General features: G+C 35.0%; 1 protein-coding gene across 2 annotated transcripts; it reads right to left on the bottom strand.

Annotated features, from left to right (window-relative positions):
- Positions 1-792: 792 nt before the first annotated feature.
- On the bottom strand, positions 793-17164 carry LOC108369319 (piggyBac transposable element-derived protein 1-like). 2 transcript variants are annotated; one of them, XM_017624409.1, is made up of 3 exons: positions 16843-17164; positions 1698-3134; positions 793-1637 (listed from the first exon to the last, which is right to left on the bottom strand). In XM_017624409.1, the coding sequence occupies exons 2-3, from the start codon at positions 2014-2016 to the stop codon at positions 1273-1275; spliced, it is 684 nt and encodes a 227-aa protein (XP_017479898.1). In that variant the 5' UTR covers positions 2017-3134; positions 16843-17164; the 3' UTR covers positions 793-1272. The 2 variants fall into 2 exon arrangements, with proteins under 2 accessions (XP_017479898.1, XP_017479899.1); XM_017624410.1 differs by lacking the exon at positions 16843-17164 and having other exon boundaries at positions 1698-2559; positions 2621-3215.
- Positions 17165-18694: the final 1530 nt, after the last annotated feature.

Genomic DNA, 18694 nt, shown 5'->3' with positions numbered 1-18694 from the left:
TTATACCGGCATCCGTTTCTTTCTAGTCTGCAGGTGGCTTTTAAGGCATCCCTACGTATGAAGAAACAAAGTGGCGGTAAGTGCAGAATTACCTTTAGATACTTCACTTCGGAAGAATTCTGAATTTCGGCTCCTTCTCCGAAGCCTGGTTTTGGACTTTGCTTTAATGACGAAATAGCTAACAATACGTCTTTTTAGGACTATTAAAAAAAAATAATAATAATAAATATATTTATTTAGTTTAAAATAAAATGAAAAAAGTGTTTTATTAAATAAATCTTTCAAAACTGGTTTTTATTTTATTTCTTCGTCTCTGCACATCGATTTTATTCAAAAGATCTTTTAAACGCTTGAGAAAAAGTTCAAATTTGATTATCGAACACATCAACTTGCAATTTTTTTATGCAAATTTTACTCTTTTATTAAATCCCAAATATGTGGCAAAGCTATGCTCAATGTTTACATCTGGAGAAATGACAAAAAAATTAGTAATGAAACTACCTTTTTTTTTGTATCATGATGTGAAGTGATGAAAAATGTTTTCACTTCACGTTTTCACAGAACAGGAATAGGCCCACTAAAAGGTACCTGTAACCCTCAAACGGGCAAACCCGTAAAAATTCTCAGATCAAGCTGATATTTTGTGTGCATGTAAATATAGGCAAAATATCCTTAAGATTGAGTTTTCAGATAAAAATTTTGTGTGGAATTATTGTTATGTGAGAAATAGTCAACACCGTCTCAGGACGGTCTTGCCGGTTTGCGGGTGAATAAAATTGTAATTATGTAGACATGTTTTTATTAAAACAATTTTATTAGGAAACATAAGTTATTCAGGTAAGTTTCTTAAAATTAATCAATTTCTTTTGACTTCGAGGCATGACTAGGGTAAGGAACGACTGGTCTCATCCTAACAGTTATTAATTTTTGTAATGGTCATCCCAAAAACAATTTTTATCAGCTGTACAACATAAATGAAGGTCACACTTGGAACAAGTGACTTGTGTGTCTGATTTCTTACAATATTTGCACCGTTTTTTCCCTTTTCTATCCATCCAAATCGGGAAATGATCTTGGCCATCGAATCGAACATCATCAACTTGATGAACAGCTCTTCTTCCAATTATTGAGGGGCTAGGCTGTTGAGATACCGAGCGATCGATACCTGGCACAGATGACTGTCTACCTACAGGCCGTTTTTCTTTGAAAGAAACAACACCAGCAGCTATTTCTTCACGGAATTGGGATACATTGCTGGAATCGTTTGCTTTCTCAGCACGTACACGTTTGCACACGCATAATAATATTTCGACTTTTAGCCTGAATATGGTAGCGACCCATAAGACTGTCCATCAGGTCGACTCCACCCATGTGAGCATTGTATTCCCGTATGATTTGCGGACAGTTTATTTCGATGAAGTGTTTTTGTTTTCTATCATATCGGGACACCTTCGCTGTTTGCAGATCAGGATTGGCTCTCAAAAATGGTTCAATACCAACATATGTAGATGTCAGGCACAGACATTTGATATTTTTCCATAAAACCGTATTCAGATCGATTCCTTGAACTGAGGTCATGTATTCGGTGGAAAATCCTCTACTCTCTTTGCGGACCTTGCAACCTGGTATGCGGTTAGCTGTAAATAAAAATATAATCATGTACTCTTATCAACAAAAATTGCTGAAAACCTAATTACCTCTCACTGTGCCTAAACTATAAATTCCACGAGCTCGCAAATATACCAACAGAGGCAATGATGTATAGAAGTTGTCAAAGTAGAGTATGTGATGAACGAAATCGGGAATTGTTTGCGATAAACGCATAACAATATTAGATGTGGTTCCAAGATCAGGTGTGTTAGGTAGGATAACATTATCTCCGGCACCGTTGTAGATTTCGAAACGGTTGGCAAAGTCATTCGTATCGCAAAGCACAAACAACTTTACGCCCCATTTATGCGGCTTGTTTGGTATATATTGGCGAAGATGGTGCTTCGTCTTTGTGCTGCACATCATTTCATCGACGCAAAGCCTGGCTGACTTCGGGACTGAATCGAATCGGTGTTAGCCAATGTACGGATACGGGGAAGAGTGGATCATAACCCGGTTGACCCTTTTTTATTCTCTGCGATTCTTCTTGGAAAGATAAATACTTTTTTATGGCAATACATCGTTTGATTGGCATACAGTTTTGAATTGGTTTAAATGAATTTTGTCCCCAATAGCTGTCTATATTTGGATAGTGATAAACGGACATGGATATCATTATTCCAATATAATGTCTGATTTCAGCACTTGTCGTTTTGAAGGTGGAGTTAATATTTTCCTCTAAAGCACGACGGTATTTTCCTCTAAAGTACGACGGTTTGTCTCTTTAGCTATCATCTCCAAAATTTCTGAAGTGAAAAAGAAATTGAAGAATGCCATTGGTGTTTGGAGTTTTTACAGTCGACGGTAGTGATGAATCGCCACGGAAAGCCACTTCGTTGACATGTAAACGCAAAGCGCGTTTACGCCAGATCGCTTTCGACAACTCTTTACTCGATACTGCAGTTAGAGCTTGAATGAATATTTATTTCAAAGGAAAGTAATAAGAGAAATATGGGAACTATATTTATACCTTCTCCAGTGAAGCCACCAGAAGTAGATTGAACTGATAGTCCACCTTCTTCAACGGTTGGCAATGGTGATCGGGGCCTTTTGACTGATTTTAATGGTCTGTTTGTTATGGCCGCTGAGGATGTGGACGGTTTTTGCAAACCAACTGATTCATCGAGAATTAATGTTAAATTAGCTGCTGGTTGTTCAATTGAACTGATATTCATTGATAAATTCATTCCTTCCATGATAAATGCATCCGTATTTTCAGCCTCATCCATTTCATTCATGCATTCTTCAATCACTTGATCAGCTGAGTTATTATACTAAATGTTATCAACGACATAGTCTGGGTCACCAATACTGTTATCACTGCTAAAAGTTTCGTCTTCGACTTCCATAGAATCAATGAATTCCATTAATTTTTCATCCGTTAACTCTGCCAAATTTATTTTCTTTTTATAATAACGCTCAGAACGATCCATATTTCACGCAAAAATATATATAATTGCAATAACAAGCACACGTTTATATGTCTGTGGAGAAAAGATGAAACCCGCAATGAAAGAGAGGAGGACTATTTTTTTACCCTCAAACGGCAAAGACCGTCTTTAGACATTTATGCAGCTAGGAACATGCAATTTTGCAGTACTTGCACCCATTATCATCAGAATACTTAAAGTGAAAATTACAAAGATCGGGTCACTATAACCTATAGCTCCCATACAACTGATAGTTCAGATATGAGATTTTTCGTTATAACTTCTCCATTTATGCAGCTAGGAACATGAAATTTTGCAATACTTGCACCCATTATCAACAGAAAACTTAGAGTGAACATTATAAAGATCGGGTCGCTATAACATATAGCTCCCATACAACTGACTGTTCAGATATAAGATTTTTCGTTATAACTCCTACATTTAAGTAGCTAGGAACATGAAATTTAGCACTGTTGTCACTCATTATAAAAAGAATACTTTCAGTGAAAATGGGGAAGATCGGGTCGCTATAACCTGTAGCCTCCATACAACTGATTGTTCAGATATGAGATTTTTCCTTATAACTTGTCCATTTATGCAGCTAGGAACATGAAAATTCGCACCGTTTTCACTCATTGTTAACAGAATACTTATAGTGAAAATAACAAAGATCGGGTCACTATAACATATATTTCCCATACAACTAATTGTTCAGCTATGAGAATTTTCGTTATAACTCCTCCGTTTCTGAAGCTGGCAACATGATATTTCGCAATATTTCCACCCATTAAAGCAATACTTACAGTGAAAATGGCGAAGATCGGGTCGCTATAAGCTATAGCCTCCATACAACTGATTGTTCAGATTCGAAATTCTTTGTTATAACTTCTCCATATATGCAGCTAGAAACATGAAATTTTGCAATATTTTCACTAATTACCAACAGAAAGTTTAACGTAAAATTAACAAAGATCGGGTCACTGTAACCTATTTATATCCTCCATACAACTGATTGTTCAGATATGGGGTTTTACTGTAAAACTCCTTTATTTGGACTGCTAAAACAGATTAATTGCGTAAGCTATTCTATAAATAATAATACAAAGTCTACTGAGAAAATCGTCAAAATCTATGCTGTATAAGCTTTATCTCTTATACCTCTGATTATTCAGATACCAGTTATTACGATATATCTCCTTTATGTAGGAGTCTAAACCCATTAAATTGTGTTACCGGTTTACATACCGATCACACAGCAGTGAAAATCACTTAGATTGGTGCTATATAAGGTATATCATCCATACCTCTGATTGTTTAGATATGGTTTTTCGTATATGTATCTCCTCTATCTATGTATTCTGTAAATATATAATTTTTGCCAATGCAGGAATCTATTAAAGTTAAATTTTCAGATGCTCATGAAAGGTATGAAGCCTTCGGCATAGCCGAAGACAGCGCAGCTCTTACTTGTTTTAAACCATGATAAAAACATAGTAAGGTAAAACCGTTCTCTCAATTCGTCGGCCATGATTTTTTTTTGAAGTTTTTCCAACATTTTAAAATCATATAAAATTGAAAATAAAAAACTTAAATTGTTCGAAATTGTTGTTGCTTGAGATCGAAAATGAAAATGTGTGTGTGAGTCTGTGAGTAAATTTAAAAATTAAATTGTTTGGAAACGTCAAGAATTTTAAAAGTAACTCTCAGCGGTTCTACCTTACTATATTTTTATCATGTTTTAAACTAAACAAAACACAAATCGCAAAGTAATTTCAGGCGATATTTGATTCCTTGCTCGCACTTCACTGAAAACAGCACTCAAATGCATGATACAAAAAAGAAGGTAGTTTCAATAAACAACTTTTGACGGATAATACAATTTTTTGAAGTTTCATAAATTGTGAGTATTCTCAACGGCCTTGCCACTTTGATAATATTAAAACAATAAATCGAGTATTTTCTTTCCCACATTTATACCAATTTAATAATATTTCAAATCAAAAATCATTATCAGTGCCTACTAATTTTTTTTACTTACGTGGTTCGCACCTTTTTTTATTAAAAATATATAAAATGTGTAATGTTAAAGGAAACTTCATTGAAATTGTTACTTTCATTTTATATTTTTTATTTTCTTATTTTGAATACAATCTTGTGATTTAAAAATCAAATTTTAAAGAATGCTCCTTCCGAATAAATCTTTTTATAATCGCCAATTCCATGTGAATAAATTGTTCTCATAACTTAACATGCAAAACAAAGACAAATTGCGAAAAATTATTTTTGTTTTGCTTTATAATTTTTGGGAATATTTGTTCACAAGAAATTCGTAGTTCGTGATGATATTCATGAAAATTTACTTTTAAATTTCTCATCAGATTTTGCAAAAAACTAGGCTTTGTGGTTAGCGTATCACCCTTAAAATTTCGAATTTAAAATTTCCAATGTATGCAAAAAACTTGAATTCGGCTTGCGCATACCGCCCTCCGATAAGCAATAAGCATAAGTATAATTTTGATCACTTTCTTCATCCGTTCTGAAACGTAGTAATTAATTAATTAATAATTAATTTCAGATTAATCATATTCGACATCTTTGAGAGGACTGATGACATATTCTGCTTAAAAAAATATTACTGCTCGTGATCAGGTAGCATGAATTTAATGATATGTCATAATTTTATTAAAAGTCAAATGGTTAACAACAACAACAAATGTCATTAAATGAAACTACCTTCTTTTTACCTCGCTTTTATTAGCTCGGGATGTAACTATAGGTGTGTACTCGTATTGAGAGGACAAAATTCTCCAGCAGCAAAAGTTCTGAGAATTTAGCAACATTCGCTCTCAAAGAGACGAAATATCAACAGAAGTACGAGAACGCAAAATTTGTAAAAGCTTGCAACCTTTGAAACAGCTGATCACTTGCACAGTTGCCACTGGTGATTAATTTGGCAATTTATTTTCTGCTTGGTACATTTTCCCCCGATTTGGCATTTTATACAATTGAATATTTAGTTTAGGATAAGAAAAACCTTTTTAAAATACAAATTAATTACATCGGAATGAATAAGTTATTTTTCTCATAATTATTGGTGATATCACATGGTGACGCATTCAAAAACGAGAGTATCTCCTCCAAACACCCATCATTGATCCAAAACCAATGTAATAGATATAGCTACAGATGTAGCTTTAAAATTATAAAATTTTCATTTCAACAATTAACCTACCAAAACCGAAAACTTCAGGAAAACAACATTTCAGCATGCTGCATTTAAATCTATTTTGGTATATTTAAAGGTAAATTATGGTACAAACGAAAAATGTCATACGGCAACCATAGTCAGCACAGTAAACAAACTGGAGATTAATAGCAAATTAGCGAAAAATAAACACAACAAACGTTGTGCATATTAAATTTACTCACTTTTTCGTTGTATACTAGCATTAATAATAAAATTTGCAATAAATAACTCAAAAAGGCCATATTTGCTTTTGTTTATTTACAAACATGCAACTTGCAAGTTTTAGCTGGGAAAATTTTTCCAGCAGAAATTTGCAGCTCTCTTTCATATTTTGCTCTCTCAATTTCCCCTACATTGCAAGTTTTTTGGGTACGAGAACGCAAAACCAGTAAAAGTTTTATAAAACTTTAGATAGTTGGGCGTACGAGTACACTCCTTATGTAATATTGAGAGACCTAAAAGATGCAGCGATTTCCATTCTCAAGTTACGTACCTGATGACAGTACGAATGGCAATTATAAGAGGGAGGTTTTAGTTTTTTAAACTATAATTTTATATTATTTGTTGTTACACTCTGCATGGTATTCTTTAATTCGGATTAAATGGTTTGAAGTTGTTAGGAAAGCTTGTTGATCACATATATATTTGCACAAAATAAAATAAAATTTAATTTAAATTTAAAAAAGATTTAAATCTAGTGAATGTGTTTATTTATACCGCATTTTATAGATAGATAACATTTGTCTATAGATAACATTGCCCAGCAAAATTCTGTTGCGTAAAACATTGTAGCCGATTCTTATAGGATTTTCCCGCAGGGTCCGAATCTGACCGTAAAGATATTGGGTTGGCTCGATGTAGTTTTCGAGCAACTTCAGTTTAAAGGTGCCGAAAACGCGTTTTTGGACATTTTCGAGCCTTTTTTATACGAGTACGCGCGATTTTTTTAACTCTTGTTTGTATCATGCTCAAATGCGTTGTCGGAGTGCACTCATTTGAGTATCAAAATGCCAAGCACAGTAATTTGCACACATTTACCGTTAATTTAAGCACGAAAAGTAATTATGTTTGAAAGGCAATAAGGCGAAGACCGTCTTGAGACGGTCTTACCCGTTTGAGGGTTAAAGTCAATAAAATTACCTTTAATCTGATGGTAAACTTATAGCTTTAGATAGAATCAGTCGTAAGCTTAAGCAAAAAAAAATATTATATTCTCTCGAAAAATTGTCGTTTTTTCAAACTTCAGGTCACTTTCGGATCGTGAAGGCATGTTCCGATTGGGCTCAAACTTTTACAATTGTATTTTTTTACTAAGTAGCACACTTCTAGACGTGAGCACTGTAAAATTCGAAAGTCGGTACTTTAAACCCACTCTAATATATAAACATCGTATGAATACTATTGTTATCCGTTCACACGATTTTTTCGTAGTGAATGCTTGAATACTTTCGGCGTGGTATGCTGGTATTATAATTTTTCTAACAGGCGGAGAAATTGTTTAAATTTTCATTTGTTTACAAAAAATTTATTTATATTAAATTTAAAACTTTCAAGACGAAAAAAATAAATTTTAGTAGGGTTGTATGCAGGGCTCGTAACGAAAGTTTTTGTTCTTCGCTCCGCTCTAGCTCCGCTCCGGTATTTTATTTCGCTCCGAGATCTTTACGAGATATTTACGGAGTGTATTTCAGGTGAGTTGAACTTTATTTGAGCGAAATATCACCTGGAAATTCGAACGTCAGTAAATTTGTGACCCACTTGATATGGCCAATATTGTCCATTTAAATTCAGTTTAATGAATTGTTGAAGTTAATCAACAATCTCTACTTAAATAGGCCATCTGAAATTAGGCCTTAAAGTATTTTAGCTGAATTGAAATATTATTGTTTTGTTATACAAAAAAAATTATGCAATTCCATAATAATAAAATAGAATCCTGTCTGAATCGAATGAGAACTCGAATACATACAACTTGCACTTTTATCCAAGTGGTTTGCGGATCTTTTCCAATATGTGGTGTGTGTCTATTTTTTTTTGTATGGTTATTTATGAGAAGATTTTTCAAGGCAGAAACACATGCGGAGGTTCGCCATAGCTAGCCGAGGGGAAACCGCTGCACAGTGGCGAAAATACTCCATCCACAACGAAAAAAGTTAAACTTTGACTTGTTCAAGTCGTGCAAAAGTGTGACGGGAGTTTGTTTTCAAATTCCCATAGTTTATAACTGTCGAGGAACGTAATAAAAGCGGCAGTAATGCCGCACTGATAAAACTATGCAAGACTGTTGCAACCAGTGATCGGACTTCTACCTCGTTGTGGTAGATCTTCCACTTTTTTGAGCATCTACCACAAAAGGTCTGAAATTTACCATATATTCGCATTTTTTAAAAGTTTTATTTTTGCTCAACATAATTTTCTTTATTTTTCAATTTTAAGAGCAAAGATTGTCCAACTCTAAATACTATGTGATAACAAGAATGGTAGAATACAAGATTTCGCAATCCCGGCGGCGATGAGATTTCTCAAGTAAAAGTAAACAAAGCCGAATTGGAGGTTAAAATAAACTGTCAAACAGTAAATTTTCTCAATATTCAATCCGACAGAAAATGTGATTTTATTAGGTTAAATTAGAAAATACATACATATATGATTTATGAAAAGCATTAATAAAGAAAATGTAAAAAATCGGCGATTTTTGTGTGCATCTAAAGTTTCTGAGGCGTTGTTTATGTACTTTTATTTGAGAATTGTCAAAATCGGCAAAACTCAAGTAGCGGTTTGTGGAACGCGCCACCTTTGTTCCCTACTTTGTGATGTGATAAAAAGGAAAGCTTACAACACTCCGCACGGTTGCAGAAATCTCTCAAATTATGTTCGAAAAATATCTTGATATGGAAGGAACTGCTTTACACTGTCATGAAAAAAATTGCCAAAACTCAACGCAATTTTAAAAAGTTTCCAATTAAGGCGAAACCTTGCAGAATTTTTTTAATTACTGTACTAAATTTGATCCAAAATCCGGAAATATGCCTAATTTGTTTGAGCTCTACCAAATTTTGTTTCCATATTCTACCACCAGGGTTGCCGTTTTAGCCTTTTGGTGTCTAGATTTAGCTACCACATACTTTTTTTGGCCACATAAATTTAAAATTGCCCCTGGCTCTTTTTTTAGCCCTTTGGGGAATTTATTCATACTTGTTATGAAAAAGTTGTATATCAGGCATGTTCAGAAAATCGTACGATTTCAAATCGGTGCGATGTGCAAAGTATTGTTGTATATTTTTAATGAAATTATTAAGTATTTCTAATGGAAACTGCTAGAAGCACATCATTTACGTTATGTCCATCGATTTAGCGCCAAATTTTTCCCTCTTTGTTATGTATCCTCCGAAATAGATTTTGTAAATCGCACCGATTTGAAATCGTACGATTTGCAGAACATGCCTGTATGCTTAATTTGATATCATTTTCTTTTTCATTTATGTAAGAGATGAATTTTTAAACTAATACCTCGTTTATACGAAGGTTTGAATGAAACCACATCAACTGAATGCGATTTCCAGTATAGTGTTTATACCATGCATTTCAAAGCGGATTATGCGGCAACGCTACTAAAATGGATTGAAGTCAGCTGTTAACTTGCTGCCAAAAGGCTGCGAGTCTATTACCATGTTTATACGAACAAAATTACCGACTTCCTTAAAAACGTCACGACTCACTTCACTTATTTTCTCAGTGTTTATACTCTCAACTTTTTACCGTAACCGGAGAAAGCGATCTGAAAAGTTTATATCTCAGCTGTTTTTGACACTTGAAAAAATAAAACCAAAATGGAAAACAATTATTTGGATTTTATTTCTGTTATTATTGCAAAATCTATCCAAAAGAGAAGAAATATTTTAACAACTCAGCTGGTGAAAACAAATAATGAAATTTTAAGTCAAATCGCCCAGCAAGGAAAAGTTATGAAGCAGAAGGCAATCATACAAAGGAATGGAAGCTTGCTGGAAAATTATTTCTCTTTAAATGTGCCACAATTGCGTAGTCTTCATTGCCGCTTGCGCACTGAGAATTTCTGGCTAACTCTTCAACTACCTAGCAATGCGCAGTTGTACTTTGAATGCTTCCGGATGAGCTTACAGTCTTTTGAATTACTTTGCAAAACATTAGAACCATTGCTGATCTCCGAAGCAATTACTTCGTATGTAACGCCACCTTTACCTTTGGAGAAACAAGTAGCCATATGTGTTTATAAGCTGGCATCATGTGCAGAGTATAGGGTCGTCAGTGATGTTTTCGGTGTTCATAAGAGCACGGCTCATAAATATTTTCACCGTGTTGTGAAAGCTCTTATTCAACTCAAAACGGAGTTCATTAAATTCCCCGATTTGGAAAAATGTCTACGCATTGCTAGTGATTTCGAAAAAAGGTCGCATATTCCCAACATTATTGGCGCAATAGACGGTAACAACAATATTAACTAAATAACTTAAATATTGAAATATATCTCCAGGTACACATATTCCGATTCTCCCACCTAGCGAAGGGTATTTGGATTACATAAACCGGAAAGGTTGGCCTTCCATTGTTATGCAGGGCGTAGTCGACAACCAGTACTTGTACGTGCATAAACGAAAAGTATAAAACATATGTACAAATACTTATACAACTTATTTGTCCACAAAGGTTCACCGATGTTAGTGTAAAGCTTCCGGGAAGTACCCACGATGCTACAGTCTTTAAAGAATCTGGCCTCTACCAAAAATCCAGTCAGTTGATTCCCCAATATACTAAAGCATTGAATGGAATGGAGATTCCACTTTTTTTGGTTGGTGATCCAGCTTATCCACTTTTGACATGGTTATTGAAGCCATATACCGGGAGCTTGAGGAATCTTTCAATTGCCATCTGAGCTCAGCCCGGATAGTAGTGGAGAATGCTTTTGGGAGGCTAAAAGGCAGATGGCGGTGCATTGGAAAACGAATAGATGTAAATCCATCGTTTGTACCGCAAGTGGTTTTAGCATGCACTATTTTACACAACTTTGTTGAAAAACAAAAAGAGGTGTATTTAGAATCTTGGTCTTATGGGCACCAAGAATATCAACAACCACAAGATTTTATTTCCCTAGAGGTACTTGTGGATGGAAATGTTGATCCGAAGGATTTAAGAAACCACCTAAAAACACATTTAAAAAATAATTTTCCATTACGGGAATCTCATCTCATTTAAAAATAATCAACATGTGAGCATTTGTTTGAGTCACTGTACAAAGTTTTAATAAGAAATATTAATAAAATACAGCATAACTCGGTCTTACGTACGCAACTTTGTTTAATATACAAGAAATTTGCAGAACAAAGAACTGAAAATTACATTATCTTTTTATAATAGAATAAAAATGTGAAGGTACTTAACATTGAAATACTGTTTTCGAAAATCCATGGTTGGTGTCGTTACTTTAATGCTAAATAGTATGGATAATAATGTATGCTTTTTCAAAATCAAAGCTATTCAACGGAAATATCGGATGAGTTAAGATCAGCTCCAACTGATGAGACATATGTTGACGAAAATATGTCGGTTAGTATTGGTGTCACTGGATTTTCGACACCTCTTGGTCTTGGAAAAAATATGTTTGAAGCTATATTGGCATTTCCAAAACAATCGAACTGTTGAGAACTCAAAAATTGTGAGGCTGGTTGTGGCTTTAAAGTGGTTAGAAAAGTCGATAACATTTTGGCAGTCTCTTTGCGGTCATCTTCTAGCATCTTGGCTGTTTCATTGCGGTTATTTTCCAACAGTTGTTGCACACTACCCAAATATTTTCCGTCCTTTTCATCAATTTCTTTAAGTAATTTTTCCTGCCTTTCTTTCCATTCTTTGCTGAAATGCTGCATAACTTTTCATAATTTCTCCTTTCTATAATAAAATAAAATGATTATTTGCAAGTAAATTACCAACATGTATGTATGTACATATATTAAATTCAGAGCCATACTTGCGCTTTTAAAAGTAATTGGGGCGGTATCAGTTGAAGAGCTTTTAACACTTTCACCACATTCGCTGGCCCTATACGGTTGGCTATGTTCCTCTATTGCACCGATAAAAACTGATGTATCTTCTCCTTCCGATGTTATAGCTGGGCGATGGCTAAATAGTTCCTCCAAAACATCGTAGTAGTCACATGTTTGGCGCTGAGCTCCACTTTTGTTATTATTTCTCTTGATTTTGTAATATTCGCTTTTAAGGGCTTTAAACTTTGCTCTAATTTGCACAGCATTCTTGTGGAATCCTTTTGCAACCATTTCTTTTGCTATGCTTTCAAATATATTTTTGTTCCTTTTCGTTTTGCTGTCAAGCAGCTTAAGGATATGATTTTCTCTTATTATTTGCAGCATTTCCGCTATTTCTTTTTCACGCCAAAGATTTCTTTTCTTTTTATTGTCCTCCATTTTTTCGGAGGAGCCGGCACCAGAACTGTACGCCATCTGCTCTCGAAGGATTCAATGAAATCAATTGTTGAGCGAGATTTTCATTCGCAAAATTGTAACTTACCAAATATCTGCTAATTTGTTATTCCTTTCTGATAGTATTTAATAATGATTCACCAGTTTTTATTAAGAAACGCGAATAAAGATATTTCTACTTAATTTTGTTATGGCTGTTTTGCACAAATTTTGACATTGTCTTTGCTTTGACAGCCGTGCTGCCATATAGTACAAAACTGGTAGGCAAATATTTTGGTTTTAAGGTTGACAAAACTCCATCACATACAAATATAATTGGCATGATAAAATGTAAGAAACTTATCGAGTTATTTAAAGTTAAACATTATTTTATATTGCTAAAATAGAGAAAAATTCTAAATCACTGGAAATGTCAGCAATGCAGTGAATAGGAACAATTTAAATTTTTTGGAGCGCGCTTTTCAACATGAGTTAATTGAACTGTGAAATAAATTTGGTGAACAATGATTTTTTTAGAATATCTAAATAATTCTTGTCATTGCTATGCCACAAAAAAAAAACATTCAGTAAAGCGTCAGTATTAATATATTTGATTTTGGTAAAGAATAGGGCCCGTTAAGCTAGAAATCAAAATGAAGAAAAACGGGAACGAAATAGCACTAAAGAAGTCGGTTCCTCTTTTTGGCATAAATGTAGAATACCTACAATTCTCAAATTAAAAAAAATCATATTGGGATCGATGGAGATCATTGAGGTGAACGTAACGATATATATATCTTTTTTGGGAAACAACAACTACAACAATCATTAAAAGTCAAAGTTCAAATTAAGCATGTTTTTTAATTAATATTTCTCGAGAACCCCTCCAAGGATTTGGAAAATTTGATGTCATTTGATAGAGAATTTAATTCTCTTTAATTTGTTATACATATTTATACATATATCTTTTATAGTATTCACAAAAATATAATTAATGTGGAATTCTACTTTGTGAGGGTTATAATCCATAAGCGCGGCCGAAGGCCGCCTACGCAGAAAGGTGTTCTCTGCAAAAGGTGTTCAGCGCCTTTTCTTCGCAACACAGAAAGAGAATTCTACTTTGTGAGGGTTATAATCCATAAGTGCGGCCGAAGGCCGCCTACGCAAAAAGAAGTTTATACACAAAAACCCTGTATACTTTTTTTCCACATTAATTCGATTTTTGTGAAAACTATAAAAAAGTATATGTAAGTTTTCAATAATAGTTTTGATATATAGAAAACTATTATGTAATAAATAATTACCGCGTTTGCTTTAATTACAGTACAGCATGTGCTTTATTTAATATTACGCAAATGAAAGATGAGTATGTGCTTTACTAATAGAAAAGGTGCATATGAATTGCGACCCTCAATAGTGCATGCCGTGACACTCCAATTGCAACTAAAATACCAAGTAAATTCTAATTGGACTTGTTCCAATAAGAATACCGCAAACTTCAATCTTGTTACACTCATTCCAATAAGAGCAACTCAAGAAAGGTGACCGTTAGCTGATTTGCGCTGCCATCCATACGGACTGCTCTCCCAGCAGTCAGCGCACTCTTGCATTGCAAATGTGAGCGATGCTGTTACTATTATGATGTCAGAGTAGACATCAAAGAACGGTCAGCTTACTTGGGTGGCCTTCAATGTTTTTGGGCTTAACTTGTATAAATATGTATATCAAATTAAAGAGAATTAAATTCTCTATCAAACGACATCAAAATTGTCCAATTCCTTGGAGAGATTTTCGAGAAATATTAATTTAAGAAAATGCTTAATTTGTACTTTGACCTTTAATAATTGTTGTAGTTGTTGTTTCCCAAAAAAATAAATATACCGTTATGTTCACCTCATTGGTCTCTATCGATCCTTTTTTCTTAATTCGAGATTTGTAGGTATTGTGCATTTGTTCCCTCTTTTTATGCCCAAAATTCCTTCAAAATTATAGATTACATCCACGGTTCCATATTTTCGTGTACGTTTTTACACATTCCAAAGAAAAATTACTCATTCGGGAGAATTTTTTACTCATTCAGGAGAATTTTCGACTTTAAAATAAGGAAAGTTTTTCTTTGATCCAGATATGGTTTTTTGGTTCAGTGCAGACTACGTATCATAACGGCAATGGTTTTTTTTTGGGGAAATAATAACTACTGATGTTATTGAAGTTCAAACAAGCGAAATGTACGTATTCTGCACTTGTTCCGCCTTTTTCCAACGGATTCTAAAGGAGAAAAATTTTTTTGGTGCAAATTAATAGGGCCCGTGCCAGAAAATGGAATTTTCAATACTTTCAAAATCTTATATTTCGAAAATTATTCAACCGATTTTCAAAATGTAGATATGGTTAGAAAGGCAATTGAAATACCTATGCAGCAATATGTATATATTTCGAGAAAACCTAAAAAAACACCACATCTACTTTTTCTTTTTTTCTAGCAAAACGGGCCCTATTTTTACTTATGCCCAAACAATTTAGGTAGTCAGATGAACTCGCAGAGTTTTAGCAACTGGCTTCCTAAATTGTAGCAGTGCTGGAAACTTCTAGTGGAATATAAGTTACGTACTAAAATTTAGGTCAACTCGCACCCAGCTTTAATTAGCGATATGTATTTAAAGTTCGCGAACTAAATAATTCTGTGGCATCGCTGATAAAATGCATACTTGCAACGAACAGCTGATTTTCCTGCCGTTCTACAATTCTACTGTGTTTATACATTCTTTGTAACCGAATGGAAACTGTAACGACTGATTTGAAAATTGGTCTGAAGTAAAACGATTAGAACTTTCAAGACGGTTTGAAAATATGTTTAAGAATGTGTTTTGAAACTATGGGGAACCAGTAAAAGCGTGTTATGTGTTCGTATAAACATGGTAAGTGTTCGGACACCTCAAGCTCAGTAGTACATACATATGTATGTAATTCGAAAAATCAGAATGTTATGTGGGATGACTGTTGGCAAAGGCGTGGCGGTTTCCAGGCATGGTTGCGGGCCCAGGTTAGCTCGCCGTACGGTGGGGTTGTTTCCGCGCACCTTACCTACTCCTACATAAACAAAAAAAATCATGCCTGTTTGTACTTTGCAGTGAGAAAAAGAACTCAAAATGACATAAACAAAAAAAAAAACGTGATAGCTAAAGAAGAAGGCCTGCCCAGTTAGGTGGAGTCGTCCCACCCCCTCTGCGTGCCTCGCATACGCAGCCATGGGCGTTGCGTCGACTCCTATTAACGTTGCAACGCCCCCTAGTCCTGACCTTGTATGTCTGTCCACTAATTCATCAGTCCTGTACCTGTCCTGTCAATCTGTCAATGCCCTCACGTCCCCTCTTAGGCCTGAGTGTAACACCCACACCAAACTCTATAGGTTTACCATCCCATGTTAGGACTCTTTAACCTCTCAACTGGATAGCAATAAAGTTACAGGTAAATTCATTGACTCTCCTCTTGTTTTTATTTTATAGTTACGATTTATTTCTAAATATTCACAATAAAATCTTTAATCTTATGTCTACCTACTCTATTACATCTAAGGAAATTCAAGGATTCAAAAACAATTGATTTCGCCTATCAAAATTCATATGGCAAAACTCTCAACAAAGTTAGGCTAATTACAAAAATTCTCAAAAAACTTAAAAAGATTGATATATGTGCAGATATGTATAAACGCAGAATCCAATCATAAACCCTATTTCATTAATAATAAACAATTAAAAATAATATTTAACTAAATTAAAAATGACTTCAAACGCGGGATAAATACTTCAGAATTTAGTTAATTGCAATTTCTCTTCTATTTTCTTGATTTAATATGCTTATGTGAATGCCCCTATTTCAATATTTCTAGTGCTTTAATGAACATACGCATATGTACTTCCGTATGTATATGCAAAAGAAGAATAGCCGCGAATATTTAGCACTATGGAACGCAGTAACCAAAACAAAAAATATATATTATATACGTATGTATATATATGTATATATGTACGTAAGTGGGTGTGTATTAACTTATCTTCTCACTCACCTCTAGCATTCCCACGATGCTGGTACTAACATGTAGAGAGGACGCTGAAAAGGGCTGGAAATCGACATACATGTGCATACATAGATATATAGGTATTTGCGGCCAGCTGAGGTCTGACGATCTGCGCTACTTGTTGATTTGGCCACTCGCTCGTGTTTGCGGGCAGCGAGCGAGTCACACGTGCAGTACGTTTTTCGACAATTAATTTATAGGATTTGCGTAAATTACATTAAAAAGCAGAAATATTCACCCGGATTGCAAAAAAAATAAGAAATATAACGTGAAAGTGAATTTAAGAATAGTGTGATAAGAGGTAAAATAAGGCAACAAGTTAAATAAGCAAAACCGGCATTAAAAGAAAAAACTAAGCACACAGTTGCAAGTTGTCATTAAGCATTAAAGTTACAAATCCAAATTAATCAAAATGCAAATTACTGCAAAAAAAAATTGGTTTCTAAAAAAAATCCCTTACAAAAAAATGCGAAAAACAACAATAACCAAAAGCAATGATGACGTCGTCGGTTCTGCTGCGCTGCTGGTCGCGGCGGGGCGGTTGCTATCGACTTTCGTTGGGCGATCTCGCCATTGCTGACCGCGCGACGATGTATGTATGTACGTGGCTGGTGCTGGCGAATGTTCGCTCACTGCAATTCAGCCCACTCTCCCCAGTTCAGCTTACTTGTTCCAGGTGAGTTCTAGTCTGCTCTTCACTTTTTCAGCTTCCCTCACTCTATGTACATCCAGCTTCCAAGTGTTCGAATTTTGTGCAGCGGCCGTTGACCCGCTCCCACCTCCATGTAATCCGGCCAGCTGATCGTTCTATTGTTGTTTTTGCCCTTTTTTTCCTGTATTTTGTCGCTTGCGGATGTGATGGCGAAGTATCTCCTTACGTATGTGTATGTATGTAGGTGTGGGTATTTATATATGTACTCCCTTGTAAATACTTGTTGTTTTCCCAGCAAATGTTGCATGTACATATGGATGTGTGTAGTACTTCGCTAAATTCTTCAACGTTATCGTCGTAGCTATCGGTGCCTCTTGCTCGCGCTGTGGCAAGTAGTGCTCGTGGATGTGCTATGTGTCGGGGGCACTTACAGCAGGTTGTCGTGGCTTGTATTTGAATACTTTTTCTACTGAGGTCCTTTTGTACGTCCGTACCGGCGACCTGGAAGATATTAAAGAAGTCTTAAGTACATTTGTCATTGCATAATTTTTCTTAGGGACTTTTCTTAGCATTAATCTCCATCTGCACTGGCCTTGCTATGCATACACATGTACATATGTATATACTTTTGTATACACAGTTCGGTGCGTACATACATTAGAACTTATATGCACATGTGTATGTACATGCATATGCAAATTCACACTAAGTCCCCTATATTTAAAATAATTTCAATGTGGCTATCATCAAAACTTACCTCAAATTCCAAATACTTTTAGCCTAACAATTCAATGACAACCCGTTTAATTGACGGTATCCAAATATCACGGAACCTAAAAAACCGCTAGTTGCACTTGCGCGAACCGTTTCATATTTTCTTACAAGAAAACTTTAACAAAGCACCTTCTTTTATTTTTTTTTCACACTTCAAAACTCGCGTCCACTTGCACTTTCTCGGCACCGAACTTTCTTCTGACTCACTTCAGCCTCTTTCAGTGCCGTTTTATTGCACTTCGCCTGGCCGAAGTGGTCACTCATTTCTCCTGTTCTTACTCACATTGAAGTTGTCCTACCACACACACACACACACAACACACACAACACACACAATCACGCACACGTAAACGCACGCTTAGGACTGCTTTATCGAACCGCCGGGCTAGCGAAGTTTCACCCCTTTAGTGTTGT

This window comes from Rhagoletis zephyria, unplaced genomic scaffold (genome assembly GCF_001687245.7).
Source record: "Rhagoletis zephyria isolate East Lansing unplaced genomic scaffold, Rhagoletis_zephyria_1.1 Rzeph_scaffold_03610, whole genome shotgun sequence".
Lineage (NCBI taxonomy): Eukaryota > Metazoa > Arthropoda > Insecta > Diptera > Tephritidae > Rhagoletis > Rhagoletis zephyria.
Note: the sequence above shows the minus strand (reverse complement) of the source record. Positions and strands in the feature narration are given on the sequence as shown.